Genomic DNA, 15347 nt, shown 5'->3' with positions numbered 1-15347 from the left:
TAGCAACAAAATGATTTGGTTTACTTAAAAAAATAAATTTTAAATTTAAAATAATAACTTCTGCACTTAACTACTTGATGTAGTAGGTGATGTAAAATGTGATGTACAACATGAAGTAAAACTTGATTTAGTTACACACGGAAGATAATTTACAAGTTAATCTAAAATAATGATTAATAATATCTAATAATATAATTCCAGTTTTTTTCGACCCGTCCATCCACCACAACCCTTTCTCTTTGCGGGCTTTTTCAGTCTTTATACTACATCACCTGACTTCCTCCTTTGCTGCCGTCATAACAACTACGGCCGCTAGAGGTCACTGCCTTCACTGCCAAACAAACGTCTATATGGGTTGTAATAAGCTGTGCCCCCTAACTCAAAATGACATGGACTAAAACTCTGATCCCCAAAAAGTTGGGATGCTGTGCAAAATGTGAATAAAAGTGTATATTTAAAAAATATATTGTGTTTGTAGAGTTTTCAGTTGATTACGCCCCAATCTTTTTGGAATCAGGGTTATACATGGTCGCTCATAAAGTTGGAATAAAATATTTTTTTACCTCTTTCCATGAAATAATTGTGACAATGTGATTTATTATTGATAGATAAAGTGTATATCTTCTCAAAACGTTATTAATCAATCTCTTCCGAACATACCACAATGAAAAAGGAAACCACAATTAACAGAGGACTGTGTCTGAAAATAAAATTTTTCCAATTTAGGGCGACCATGTATAAAAAATTATAGTTCATTTCTTTTCTTAGTTCTAACCATGAACAGTGCATGAGAATAATTCATGCTTGAATGCACAGTGACATGGGTGGTCCTGCTCTCTATCAGCCTCTGCTCTGTTGTTTGGAGACTTCAGTGAGCAGAGAGGATGACGATCAAAGGGAATACCACATATCCATTGAGATTCGAATAGAATATTCAGTCCGTACTGGAAGTGCTCCGTCAAGTGGGTGTTTTTGTGGTCCCTTACCTCCAGGTCACTATCAGGGGGAGGGGAGGGGTTGTTCTTGCGGCCCCTGCCCCGGGACTTGGACCCCCCACTCCGGCAGGCTCGGTCATCCAGCTCTTTGATGGGCGTGGAGGGGCTCTGCACTGTATCAAAGTCCCCTGAGAATGTATGCAAACACAGGCAGGGCTAAACATTTAAAATTTACAAATGATCAAATGTCCGTCTCAAAACTGCACCAGCGATCACAAACTCTATTCGCTGCATTAAAGCAGCAGTAATGATGTGGTTTGAGCTGATCCCACAGGTGTTCAGGAAAAGCGATAACTCAGACTTTTGTACAGTAATAAGCCATCTTGTCAGGTTTAATAACTCAAGGTAATTGGCACAACAGATCAACTTAAAGACTACCAAGGAACCTAAACAAAAGCACCATTTGGTAGTCTGACTGATTCATGATAACATACAATGTAAAGATTTAACAGAGGAGGGGGAAAGAAGGAGCTGTGCAATAAATTAGAAAAAGTTCGGTAATCTGATGCAAAGATACAGAATTCTGCAGGAGCACACACACACACACACACACACACACACACTCCTAATGCCATATGCTCCCACTGCTGTGTGGTAACTAGAACCAGACTCTAAGCTTCGGCTCTCATATTGTTATGTCTCAATCAGGGAGCGAGGGAGAAACCAAGAGAGAGTTGAGGGGAGACTAAGACATAAAGAGACACAAAAGGCATGTGAGCGTAAAAAAAAACAAAAAACAAAAAAAAGAGATACCAACTGCAACTCCAAGAAAAGAAAAGAAAAAATAGTGAGAAAAACAGCGAGAGGGAAAGTGCCAGTGACAGGAAGAATGATAAGCTCCTTTAATCAGGCTTCCTGAGTTACAGCCAAGATAAACCAAAGGAAAAATGTGAAAAAAAGATCCATAAAATCGAACACCAAGCCATATTTCTGTACATATGGGTTTACTTGAGCTCTTTCTTATTCTGTCTTCTCTTCTCTTTCTCTGACTCGTCTAAAAAAAGTGCAATATTTAACATAACTTCACTCTAATCAAAGCCTCCGAGGCTAATGTAAACATATGCCGATCGTCCAATTAGCGAGTGCGATGCCAGGTAACTATGGCTACAGTCTGAAGTTACTTCCTGTGCTTCATCATGGGTGAAAGAGAGTTTTGAACTCAGTTACCCAAACTGTGGTATTTTTCTACTGGAAACAACATTACCGAGCCAGTATCAGGGAACGGTGAGAAATCTGACGTTTGTTTGTTCGAAGACCTGTGGTGCAGTGTTAGGGATTTGATTCGCACTGAAGCGTTTTTTTTTTTTTTTTTTAAACACAAACCTGGATGAAGTTCAGCAGCCTGTCCGGTCATGGCAGGGGCGGGGTCTTGCAGCTGGTAGGCTGCTGTGGAGCCTGTGCCATCCACGCTGTTGGAGGTCATGTAAGTCCCATAAGTGGATGCAGAGTAATACTGGGCATACTGGTTTTGGCCAAATGTTGTGTATGATGGATATTCCTGCAGAGAACAATGCAAAGTATTATTTTTTTTTTTGTTTAGTTTCAGCAACTTGTACAAACATTCACAATATTACCTCCTGTCTTTTTGTTTTATCCCCAACTGTATCAATATGGTTTAAAGATTATTTAACAAAATAAAATTTAAATACAGAAAAAGAGTTAAAAAAAAAACTTCTTCTTGAGTATTAATCATAATGGTTAAAGCATTGTAATTGTACCAATTAGATTAACATTTTTTTAAATACAAATAAATACAATTTAAATATACACTTTTTTTTTTAAAAGGAAAGGGGAATTGGGAGTTGTGAGTGCCCAAAGTGTCACGGCAAAATTTCTGATGTACAGACCACAAAAAGACATTCAAAATGACCAAAAAGCGACAAAACAACCAAGAAAGACACAAAATGACTACAAAGAGACACAAAATGACAAAAAAGAAACAGAATAACTACAAAGAGACAAAACTGACCTAAAAAGAAACAATATAACTACAAAGAAACACAAAACGACTAAAAAAAAAGGACACAAATTGACTAAAAAAGAAATAAAGTAACTATAAAAGAAATAAAATGACTACTGCTGAAAGATTCATGTTTATCTAAATGTTTGGAAGGATTTAGACCACTTTACTGTATCAATATGGCCATGGCAGGACTCTTGGAGAACAGTTCTTTTGGTTCCATCTGGCAAACATCTCAACCCTTCTTAGCCCATGCATTTTTATTGCTGCTAGCAAAATTTGTAACATTTCTAGCTTTTCCATCAACGTCTTTCAGCTTTAAACGCAAATTATGAGCACACGAGTACAAAAAGAAGAGGAAGAAGAAAAAAAAACAGGAAAATTGAGATGTTTCACTTGTCTGGAGAGGTTCAAACTGACTTTTGAAGAGCGATTTTACAAGTGTTCCTTCTCGTTTCTCTAATCTTTTATTCCCTCCATTCTGTACTTTATTTCTCCAAAACAATTAAAGACTTGTGTTGCTGCTTTTTACTGACCCAGTGGAGATGGGCGCTTTTATGAGTCAGCTCTCTAAACCTGTCACTACGTCCATCTCTACAAGTCCTTATAAAGTGGAGCACACCACATGAATGCACACTCACACACATATGCACAGTTGGTGTGTCGTCAGCAAAGTGTGTAGCATACTGTACACACACAGACTTGCTGTCTATCATTCTCTCCCTTTCTGTTTCTTGCTTGCTTTCTCACACACACACACACACACACACACACACACACTGTATTCCCCTTAATCCACCCACACGAGCCAAACCTTGACTTTTCTGCCTGTAAACAGCCACATCTATCATAGTGGAACATTAAAATCCCCCTTTAAGCATTTTACTACCACAGGACAATTCATCATATGGACATAGAGAAATATCCAGAACAAAACACTCTTTCACAAAGACTAATTGTCTGTTTCTCTCCTCAGTTTGTCCCTGTTGCGTGGTCACGGTGTAATTAAATTTTATTTATTGAATGAGGAAAAAGTTGTGTGGGAGCGTGACTGTAAAACCACTTCTGGTCTTAAATACAATTGCAACTGCACCATGCACAATCCTCATCTTTAGTCTGAGCCCGCATAATGAGGGAAACGACATTCGCTTGACCACTCAGAGCAAACATGCAGCATGTTTCCCTCGGGGAAGGGGCTTTCTTATTGGGTCTGGGAAAATGTATGTTACCTAAGCTAACTTTCAGCTGGACCAGGTTTAAAGTAAAGGAAAAGCCTACACATACATAGTATATAGACCGTGAGGTACCTGCTGTGTGGCAGTGTAGTTGGCGGGGTTGGACACTGAGTTGTTGGTGGCGTAGAGGCCTGAGGAAGGAGTGAAACTGGAACCTTAGGACAAAAGAAAAAGATGGAATTAGACAGCAAGAATATAACAGGAGAATGATGATGTGTGTGTGTGTGAGTGAGTTTGTTTATTGTTTGTTTATTGTTTATTGGATCCCCATTAGTTGTCACCATGGTGACAACTATTCTTCCTGGGGTCCCTAAAAAGCAAGACACATAACAGTAACATTCACATGCATCATGCATACACAGTACAAGTATATACATATATAGTACAAGCACCTACACATACATACTCACACATATACACAGACACATTCAGAGATCAGTTCATTAAGAGCTGTCTCTGTACAAGTTTAAACACAAACAAAAAATACAAAATAAGGCATTCTGCAGCTTTACAGATATCAGTCAACTGAATTTAACCTAATTTCTTTACTCAAAACAGCTTTTTTCAATTCCCTTCTAAATCCTGATTTCTTACACTTAAGAATGAGTGACAACTAATGGAGCATGAAACGCCGAAGTGTTTGTTCTAACTGACCTGGCATCTGATAGGGTGAGTATGCAGTCTGTCCGGGCTGTGGAGTGGTGAAGCCGGGGCTGTAGCTGAGGCCGGTCTGCAGAGGAGACTGACTCTGAGCCAGGCCGCTCTCTGTCTTAATGCCCGGCAGCATCACACCGAGGTCTGTGACAAGAAAACCCACAAAGGTTGGGATGATGTCAAAAAAAAGATTTGCATATGATCACTTTCTGTTTTATTTACATGTATTCAATGCATAAAAATGCAGATTTTGCATAGTTTATATACTGTATTCTATGGTCTATAACTTATGTTTCTTTTTTAATTTACGTCCCAACTATTTTGGGATCAAGGTTGTATTCCAGCATCAGAAAAAAAACCCCAGTACTGTTAAAACTAGAAGATTAGCAGAATTTATTTTTTACATTCAAATCTAATATTTCACTTGTTTTTTTTTTGTAATAATGTCAATAATGTCAATGTCATGTTGGTTTGGCAAAGTCTGGCAAAAAAATCCCCCAAACAGTATGTAATGTATGATACAGATATCATGTTATGTTCACACCAAACGTGAAGCAAGTTTTTGCATCAAGTTGCTTGCACGAGCTTGACCTTAACCATTTGTTTTTATTAGTGTTACTCGTGCAAAATGCACCAACAATGTTTAAATCTCATCACATTATCCGGAAACTGTGTGTCAGACTGCACTGTTATTTAATTGCAATAAATGGATCAAAAGAATGCCAAAATAACAACATCATGGTGCAAATTTCTTAAAAGTCTAACTTCATGCCTTGACAGGTCTGTCTGGAAGATGATATTTAAACAACTTTTAAAATGCTTGTTTTTCTGAATGGAGTTTAGATTGGTGAAGGTTTTCCCGTCACGTGAATCCCTTGCTCGAGTTGTGAAAATTTAAACTCTTTAAACAATTTTTGCATATTTGTATCATTCGCATCACAGGATTCACCAGACATTGCGCCTTTGCATTGACTTTGTATGTAATCGCACCACCAAAAAAAACATGCAGCCACCATTGGAATTTAATCCCTGGAAAAGTACAACACTGATAACATTAGTGTAGCCTTGATTTTCAACTGTGCAGAAACAATGGGTTTAAACAGAATGACTAGATGTGCAAAAAAAGTGCAGCTACTGTGTCACTGTATGTCTTTGTAAATGTGTTTATTGGTACCATAGGTGGACAGTCCGTACGCCTGTCCTGTCTGGGAGTACGCAGTGTAGACGGTCGACTGCTGCATGCTGCTGAACTGGGGTTGCCCGGCGTACGTGGGCATGGGGGGGGCTGCCGGTGTGGACAGAATGTGAGGATAGGGCCTGGTGGAGGAGAGAAACAACAGTTGATGGAAGAATATGACATTAAAGATAAAGTATAGGAGATGATATGCTGATAAGGATTCTTAGAAAGCAGCTTCTGTTGTGTAAAAAGCCAGACTTACTTTGATGGGTAGAGGGGAGGAGAGTACTGGTGGGCTGAACGAGGGCTGTACCCGCTGCTGGTGATTACTAAAAACAGCACGGTAATGAAAAACAACAAGGCAACACAAGGTTATGGATGGTGTCAACTCAAATCTTCTGTTTCCTTTCACATTCAACCAAACCACTCCTGAAGAGCACAATAAAAGGCCTCGGGCTGGTTTCAGATTAAATGCTGTTCCAGTAAACATAATTTGAAGCATTTCCAATGGAGAGGAGCCAAGTTCTCCCCCTTCCATCAGGCCTCATGGTAAAACACAAAGTCTGTTTGTGGTCATTGAGTTGTCAGAGCTCAATACTGACAAACACCCGCTGCGTCTAAGCCCTCACTGCGTGTTGCTTAATGGTTCTGTGTCTCCGTTTGTGTTTGTTTTGCAGCACGAAGGAGCACGGGGTCGTGTGCGAGTCTAAAAAAAAGACAAGTGTAAAAATGTCTCTCGCCCTATGTCATCCCTCTGCCAGCGTTTGATGACGCAATCCAAGGACAGGCAATACTTCACGGGATTAAAGCTTTCAACGGGCCAGCCGCCGAGCTGAAATGGATGATGGTGTTTGTGTGTGTCTGAGAAAACAGAGTGATACAGAGCTGACGAGACATGTGAATTTGTTTTTTCCTCTCCATGAGGAAATAGGACGTGTGTGTGTGTGTGTGTGTGTGTGTGTGTGTGTTACCTGAGCCTGCGTATGTGTCCAGTGCTGTGTCGCCGGTCGTAGTGACTGTATCGTTGTTGTTCATAGGCTCTGTTTTCACTGAAGAAGATGATAAATATCCGTATTAGGGTCCATTAAGGAAGCACCATCACACACGCACACACACACACACACACACACACACACACACACACTCAAAGAAAACTACCATGCAGTTCCAGTATGGGAACAAACTGTGTGTGCAGGGTTCCCACTGTAATTGATATGAAATCCCATAGCTTTTAAATTAATTTCTATAACCAAGTCGAAACACTACCTTAAGCAGGGATACTCATCTTGCTCTGCTCAAGGACCACTTTTAGGGGTCAGGGGCCACAAAAACTAATTGTATTTTATTTATTTTATTATTAGCTTAATTAATGTGGCACAAAGCTTGACAGATGCCGGGCCTTTATTACGGATAAATCAAATATTTTACCTCATTTAATAGCTACAACTGTGTCTTGTTTGTAAATGCTTTGGTTTCATTTGAAAGAGTTTATACAACATTCAACACAGCTGGAACCTCTTCCATCATGCAGTTGCTCAAATGTTATGATTTGTAAACAATAAGCCATAAACATAAACTGTTCTACCAGGGACAGAATGAATAGCATATTTAGCCTGGGCCTCTGTTTTTATTTTATTTTTTCTGCTTTTTAGGCATCTTTTCAGCATTTACATTGAAAGTACCCCAAAAATTCCCAGTGAGAATCAGTTTATATTTATTGTGAATCACTGTGTATCACTGACCTAAAAGTTGAATTCCTTCTCTTCCCCTTTTGTAACAATTCAGTTTTAAATATATAATTATGTAAGGTGATCCTTTAGCTAAATCCCCTTGATATTAACTTACTTCCCTCAGCAAATTCGTCAAATTCCCCAGCTATTCATAAATGTGTTGACTGGTGGGAACCCTGCAACTGTATAACAGCTCCACACACACTGTGATATATCCAAAGAGCACGGGTCAGTGCACAGCAAAAGAAAATCACTGCAATTCTGGCATACACAACAAAAAAACAAACATCAGATCAGGCCTTAACTATAGAAACCCATTCCTTTTGCATTTCAGGTAATACTGTATGACTTCTGGTCTTGGATTCACACACATGCACCTCTGTACCATAGTCCTTGGAGCCCGAGGCGGGGGGCGGGCTGCTGCAGCCCAACAGCCAATCAGCCGTGTTTAGAACTGTCATGTTTTCACCTAAAGGGGTGCAAGGTGGGAAGTCTCAGGTATATGGGTCATGGTGTTGATTATCTTATAAAGTAAACATTTGTATTTTATAATGTATTTTTAAGGAATAGTTTGACATGGGAAATATCTTATTTTGCTTTTTTGCTAAAAGTTATATGAGAATGTCATTACTTCTTTCATGTCTGTACACTAAATATGAAGCAGGAAAAATGTTAGCTTAGCATAAGAAATGGAGGCAGAGGGAAACAACCAGCAGCAGGCAGGCAAACCAGCATCAACTACAAGAAGTAAGTTTGGGTTGGTGTAAAATCTTTAACAAAAAATGTTAATTTTTAAGTCACTACGCCTGATGAAGAAGTAAAAACCATAACTTGTTGTTTACGTTGATTAGAGACATAAGATACAGTGTGTGTTAGTGAGCTTAGATGTGCTGGTTGGCTGTTGTTACCTTTGGACAGAGCCATGCTAGCTGTTTCCCCTGTTACCATCCTACGTGAAGCTAAGCTAACCATGTCCTGGCTGTAGCTTCACATTTAAACCTGGAATAACTGATTTTTTTAGTCCACTTGGGGCCCCATAAACAAGCTAAAAACACTACATTGACATATTGTTACTATTTTTGTCTATTTACACATCCTGCAAATACGAACAACATTAACATTTCTTTGGAGTCGTGTTTCTGGCTAACTACGTCATGTCAGGTCTGTCTGTAAGACCACAAGCAAACATCTTTTAAAACGTGTGTTTTGTGAAGGGAGTTTGGATTAATCAGGTCTATGCTATGCAAGAGACTCTCAAAGCTGTGCCACTTTCGTAGAACAGCAGCACACTTGTGTTTTTCGTGTCATTGGCTTTGTATGTAATCATGCTGCATGAAGATCACATTAAGATGCTAAAATGCTCCACTATGATCACCAGCTAGTGTTTAACTTTGTCTGTCTGCCATTTGATGCTGGGCAGGTTTTTCTACAATGGATTTTTTTCGGGCTTTTACACTGAAAATAGCTGGCTGCTGTGGCTGGAAACTATGCTGATGAAAGTGAAGCAACCAAGGAAACGTTGTTGGCCGTAAAACCGAAACAACGAGCTGAAATGCTCCGTATCGTTGAGGGAAACTGCAGAGCTAGATGGTAATTATCTCTGATTAGTTATGACGAGCGACACCTTTCAGATAAAAAAAAAGTAATGTGATCCAACGTAAATATAAAAATTTTGATAATAGCAGCAGAGATATGAGTATAAGTCTTCTTATCTGCGTATTTCTCAAACTATTCTTTAAAGAGAAGCCCACCTGCTAACCACCTTAACGTCCTCCATGCTGTTTTATGAAGTCACTTTTCTTGTTTCTCTCTGAACATGATTGAAAGTCATCATCACTGACCATCTGAGAACTCCATTTAATTCAGCACAACTACATTAATCCCCGCGGGGAGCAATACAACCCATCGGACAAGCCCTAATGAAGACGAATGAGTTGCTATGGAGATGGCCCGCGGGCCTGAGCGCTGGCTGATGTCAGGTGAGGGGAATGTTGGGTATGTAGTTTGTTTTGGCTGTGAGCGTGTAGTCTCGGCCCTGTCTGCTTAAACCATTAACCGTGAGCTCATCAAAAATGATTTAAAGTGCTCTAATATAGTCTGAATGCACTGTTAAGTTCACTTTATTTCTATTTCTGTGACTGTGTGTGTGTTGACACATCGAGTTGACTAAAACGCAGTATCTCACTTTTTCCATTACATTAGTTTCCATTGCCTGTTAAATCAGCAAGCAATAGATCAAAGGTTCGCCCTCAACAAAAGCACTTACATCCAGTACTATTACATCAAACTGCCCCGTCAAAAAACATTGAAGTGGACAGACAGCGAGAAGAGATCAAGGGTGACAGAAGAACAAAAAAAAAAAACGACAAGGAAGGAGAAACACAGACGGACAGAGGAAAAGGAAAAGGAAGAAAAAGACAGAGAGGAGAGCGATCACTGGTGTTGACATCTAAGAGCGCTGTGATGCTTTAATGCCCTTGTAGAGTGAATAGTTTCCAGGGGGATTTTGGGCTTGAAATCAAACGTATACACTCAATCACACACACATACACACACTTAGCTAAGCGGTTAGCGGAGGAGAGCAGAAGTGCTTCACCGTGTGTTTACACACATTCTCCAGTGGTTTACTTAAGTCCTAGTGCCAGCGTAGGACAGAGGTGTGTGTGTGTGTGTGTGTGTGTGTGTGTCTCTTTCCGTCTCTATAAATTCCTCAAAAAGTACTTATCTCTGCATGTTGAAAATCTCTCCGACTGATGATTTTGCAATAGATTTCATTATACTACATTACACTCATCAGTTTGTTTTTGGCCCGAATTGATTTGCAGAATGCACATTGAGCCTCTGTCGGAGCAGGAGCTGGATGTCATAAAAACACAGCATGTAAAGTGGAGGTGCTTAGACTTTATATATTTGCTTTTTTAGTTTAATAAATGGGACAGCATTTATTGCTAACATGACATGTCTGCAGTAGTCTGAAACAGCAGGTTTTCTCACATTGACTCTGATGTTCAAAGACATCACTCACTTCTTTCATAGATTGTTTCATTTTGCACGTAAATTAATAATGCACATTAAAGGACATTTGCTTATTAACTACAGCATATTAGACCCATAAAAAAGTATTATGAAGCCAAAGGTAAATTTCTAAGAAAAAAAATGGGGATATTGTCAGATGTACAAGAAAAAACTCACAACAAGAAAGCTTGAATATTCTCAAAAAAAAAACAACAACAAATTTGCAAAAGAAAAAAAAAGATGGCATAAATTTACAAGGGATTTCAGCAAATTAATGACTTTAAAGAGACATTGTTGTGAGTTGGGCCTATTCAGAGGAAAATAACATACTGATTTGGATGTAGTGATAGCTTTTGTGCATCATGACATGCAAAGCAATGGACAGAGGCAAATTGTAATTTATTTTTTATTTTACTTTATTTTTTAATTTACCACTTTAATCTCAGAGCATTCAATTCTTTCTGTTAAATGTATGGCTTTAATCTCAGAAATCCTTAATATTTCTCAGAATATTAACTCCCTCCTCCAGCTCCATTTTTTACCCTACAATGACCCTAATGTGCCATTTTACTTATTTGCTCTGAAATAGTTAAGAAGATTGATACCACTCTCATGTCTGTAGGGTAAAAATGAAGCAAAAGCAAGCATCCAGTTAGCTTAGCTTAGCATAAACACTGGAAACGGGGGGAAACAGCTAGCCTATCTCTGTCCAAATGTGACAAAATCCAACACCACTTATTAACAAGTTACAGCTTGTTTGTTAAATCCATCAACTATGTGCAAAGACCTATTTTTTTATGTTTTTTTGTTACATTTGTTACTTGGGCCATGATAGCTGTTTTCGCTGCTTCCAGTCTCCATGCTGCACTGTGTTGCTCATGGTGCTTTCCATTTAAACTGTGAAGTTGGAATTTCCAAGCTCCAAGTCACAAATAACAACTGGACATGCCCTGAAGTCAGATTTCAAATTTGGAAAAAAGTAAAAAGTCGGACGAACCTCACACACTCCGACCTCAAAATCTGCTCCGCGCATCAACAATAGTGAAAGCTGTAGTTATATGCTGTTATTTGTGTCTCATTGTATCAGTCATACACACAGTCTAACTACTATCTGTCGACATGTTTCTAACATGTTTGTATCAGCAGAAAAATGCTTTGTTACCAACTGGTATCGCTAACTATGGCTAAAATGGCTAGAACTGATATTGCTAAAAACAAAGGTTTTCCTGGAGTAGTCCATTTTGGTTTTCCAACCTAATGTACTGTAATGTGATCAGCTTGAGTGAGACATAATTCCCAGCTCCAACTTCTGACGACTGAGGTAAATGGAACCAGTCTTCCCGACTCTTTTACAATTAAAGTCACCAAAAGTCAAAAGATGACATCATACATTTGCATATCGGTGACATCAACGCGCTTGTCTTTAAAAGCTGTGAAGGAACGATAGTCTCATTATAGAAATAAAGTTGCTATGAGGGTCTGTAAAGTCACTAAATCTAACGAAAAAAGTCACTAAGTGGCTGGAACTTCATATTAACTACAGACATGAAAGTGGTTTCGATCTTCTCATCTGACATTTGGCAAGAAAGTGAAATAAAATGTATGTTCTAAAAATGTAGCACAACTGTTAGTTAGCAGTTAAACAGCACATATTGTCTTTCTTATATTTTAGGATTGTCATGAATAACTCACTGAAAATCGATAAGTGAGCTTAAAAAAGACAAAATTAAGAACATGATAAAAACACTAAAACTAATCTATCATTGACAACGCCTCCCATTCATTACTGCAGCACCAAACTCACCTCCTGTTCCATTGGTGGTGATGGAGGGGCTGCCAAGGTTGTTCTTGTCCAGCTTGGAGCCCGATGAATCTCCACCTCCCACACGGTTATGAGGACTGGCTAGGTCCTGCATTTCCATAGACCTACAGAGAGAGAGAGAGAGAGAGAGAGAGAGAGAGAGAGAGAGGAGGAGGGAGCAAATAAAGATGAACTGCGATTTTTGAATGAATAACAGATCAACAGCAATATGCTCCCACAGCTGGGAATCTCCCACGTCTATATATTACATGGAGATCTCACTGAACACATTCATTGACATGCTGCATATCCACACAGGAACCACACACACACACACACACACACACACACACACACACACAGAGTCATAAACTTCCTGCTTCTCCGTACCAGTTAGCTTACATGAGCATGTGTTCAGAGGCGCTAGACATTGTCTGCGGGCCTGCTGGCTCTTTTATGGTGTGTGTGTGTGTGTGTCGGTGTGTGTGTGTGTGTGTGTGTATGTGTGTACTTCTGGGCTCCAATACAAACCCACAGCCTGCCAGCATGCTTTAGTTTTACAATGTGTTCCACATGCATGACTGGGACGAACCAGCACACAAGGTGGTAATGGTGAAGTGAGAGTGTGTGTGCGGTGCAAGTGGAAGTAAATAGAGTCATGAAGATGCACATTTATGATGAAGTACAAGTCGGCCTTTCATATATCAGGGTTCATTTTGGATTCACCCTGGGGTTCATAACCTCCAGTAATAAGTGTTTTTAATAAACTTTCAGGCATGGACACTAAGAAAAGCAACATTAAACACTCGCTCATGACTCTTCATCACTGTCGCCACAAACCCACATTCTGACATGTCCTTTGGTTGCGGACATACTTTAATATTTAGTCAGTGTGTGCATGGACAGTACCTCATATAAATGTGTGTGTGTGTGTGAGTACTGACTCACGCCGCCAGCAGGTCAGTCACACTCTTGTGCGAGAGATCAAAGCGAGAAATGACAGAGATGGAGGGAGAATCAAACAAATGCGGGCTGCTGTTCCACTCTGTGTGTGTGTGTGTGTGTGTGTACTGAAAGAGAGTGTGTACAATACATCTGTGCCGCGGTTTGGAAGCTGGCCATGTCAATGCTATGGGCAGATAGCATCGCCACACATGACTGCAACCCACAGTCAGACTGACAGGTATAAACACATAGCTTTCAGCAGACGAGAAAGACGCAGCTAAAGGGCGCAAAAAAGAAACCGTACGAAAGATAAACACCCTAAATCAATCGACTCTGTTTGTCTATTTACAGCTAAACATTAATTCTGCACTCCTGTACTTTGTGAACTGAAAACACTGATCACTGTTTTAACATCAACATCGCTTTATTGTGGATGAGATATTGAGCCAAGCCCTAACTTCAAACAAAAGCCTAAAAATATCCTGTAACGGTTAAGAACTTTCACAGATTAAGCTGCTTTTTCACTTTCTCTCTCTCTTTCTCTCTTTCTTTCTTTCTTTCTCTCATGTGCTTCAACACTCTTCATCCATCCTTTTCTTTTGTCTTTCAACAGCAGGAAATGATTCTGTCTCCCCTCCATGTCCTCTTTTCTTCCTTCTCTGTTTCACTCCTCTCGGGAGGCGATGGCAGGAGTTGGTGTTTCATAAACTCTTTTCTGGTTTTCACATTATGTCTGGTCATTGAAAAAATATGCACAGTGTACGGAGTACTGTGTGAAATAGTTTTAGGCAAGAAACCAACAATTATTTTCACTACTGAGTTATTTTATTTATATTTGGTATGTTTGCACTCTTTCCTCAAAAAATGACTGGTTATGTTTTACCAATTATCAAAGTATTTACTTAACTTATTTTTGAAGATGGACCAATCGACTAACAACTTTAAATAAATTACTGCTTCAAATTACTTATTTTACAAATTACACTGTTAACACAAAAAACAACTTTTATCTTTTTTTTACTGTTCACTGTTAACTGCTGTAATTTATAAAAAAATATATATAAATAAACTGAATGGTCAAAAAGCTTCAATCGCAACTTTCCAGAGTCAAAGGTGACATTTTTTCTTGTTTTCTTTGACCAAAACTCAAAGATATTGAGTTTAGAATGATATATCAGGGTTTCCCATATCATTATAAGACTTATGTGTAGCACCCAAGCTGTTTTGGGCACCACATTTGCCAAGTCAATGTAAAATGCCAAAACTAACTTAATGACTTTTCCCAGTGATTGTAGTTGGTCCCCAGTGGACTTTTGTAAGTTTTTTTATTAAAGCTTTATTAAAGCTTTTTTGGGGTGTTGTTTATTTATTATCTACCCAAGCTTTTGGTAAAGGTCCAATAATGTAAAATTACATATTTACTTGAAAACCCCCACTGTATATGACAAAGAAAAGCAGTAAATCCTTGATCCTTGATTCATTGGAGAGGCCGGAACCAGAGAATATTTTGCCTTTGACACTATTTTTGCTTAAAAAATGACTAAACCATTATTAAAGTAGCTTTCTGTTGATCGATAAATCATACAGCTTTAAATAAATGACTGTGTGTACAGCAAGATCCCTTTGCCTGTCCTTTGATTGGATTAGCACTGTGTGTGTGTGTGTGTGTGTGTGTGTGTGTGTGTGTGCGTGCGTGCGTGCGTGCGTGCGCATGTGTGTGTGCGCGTCAGACACCGAGGTCTTGGGAAAGTGTCAATGACCTCACCACACCTCGCAACTGCAGTGAAACCTCACCTCTCTGCACCATGACCAGAGAACTAGGACACACACATCTA

At 39.3% G+C, this 15347-nt stretch overlaps 1 protein-coding gene across 1 annotated transcript in view; it reads right to left on the bottom strand.

The window, feature by feature from the left end:
• Positions 1-15347, bottom strand: part of eya4 (EYA transcriptional coactivator and phosphatase 4) — a 54194-nt gene that overhangs the window by 12056 nt on the left and 26791 nt on the right. Inside the window, exons 4-12 of the mRNA XM_059357004.1 lie at positions 12571-12692; positions 8137-8220; positions 6993-7070; positions 6284-6350; positions 6019-6161; positions 4845-4988; positions 4263-4345; positions 2319-2493; positions 987-1123 (exon numbers count right to left, since the gene is read on the bottom strand). Of these exons, the coding sequence (XP_059212987.1) occupies positions 987-1123; positions 2319-2493; positions 4263-4345; positions 4845-4988; positions 6019-6161; positions 6284-6350; positions 6993-7070; positions 8137-8220; positions 12571-12692 (1033 nt within the window). The remainder of the gene's footprint in view (positions 1-986; positions 1124-2318; positions 2494-4262; positions 4346-4844; positions 4989-6018; positions 6162-6283; positions 6351-6992; positions 7071-8136; positions 8221-12570; positions 12693-15347) is intronic.

Source organism: Centropristis striata, chromosome 18, assembly GCF_030273125.1.
Source record: "Centropristis striata isolate RG_2023a ecotype Rhode Island chromosome 18, C.striata_1.0, whole genome shotgun sequence".
Lineage (NCBI taxonomy): Eukaryota > Metazoa > Chordata > Actinopteri > Perciformes > Serranidae > Centropristis > Centropristis striata.
This window is presented reverse-complemented; position numbering and strand designations above follow the sequence as displayed.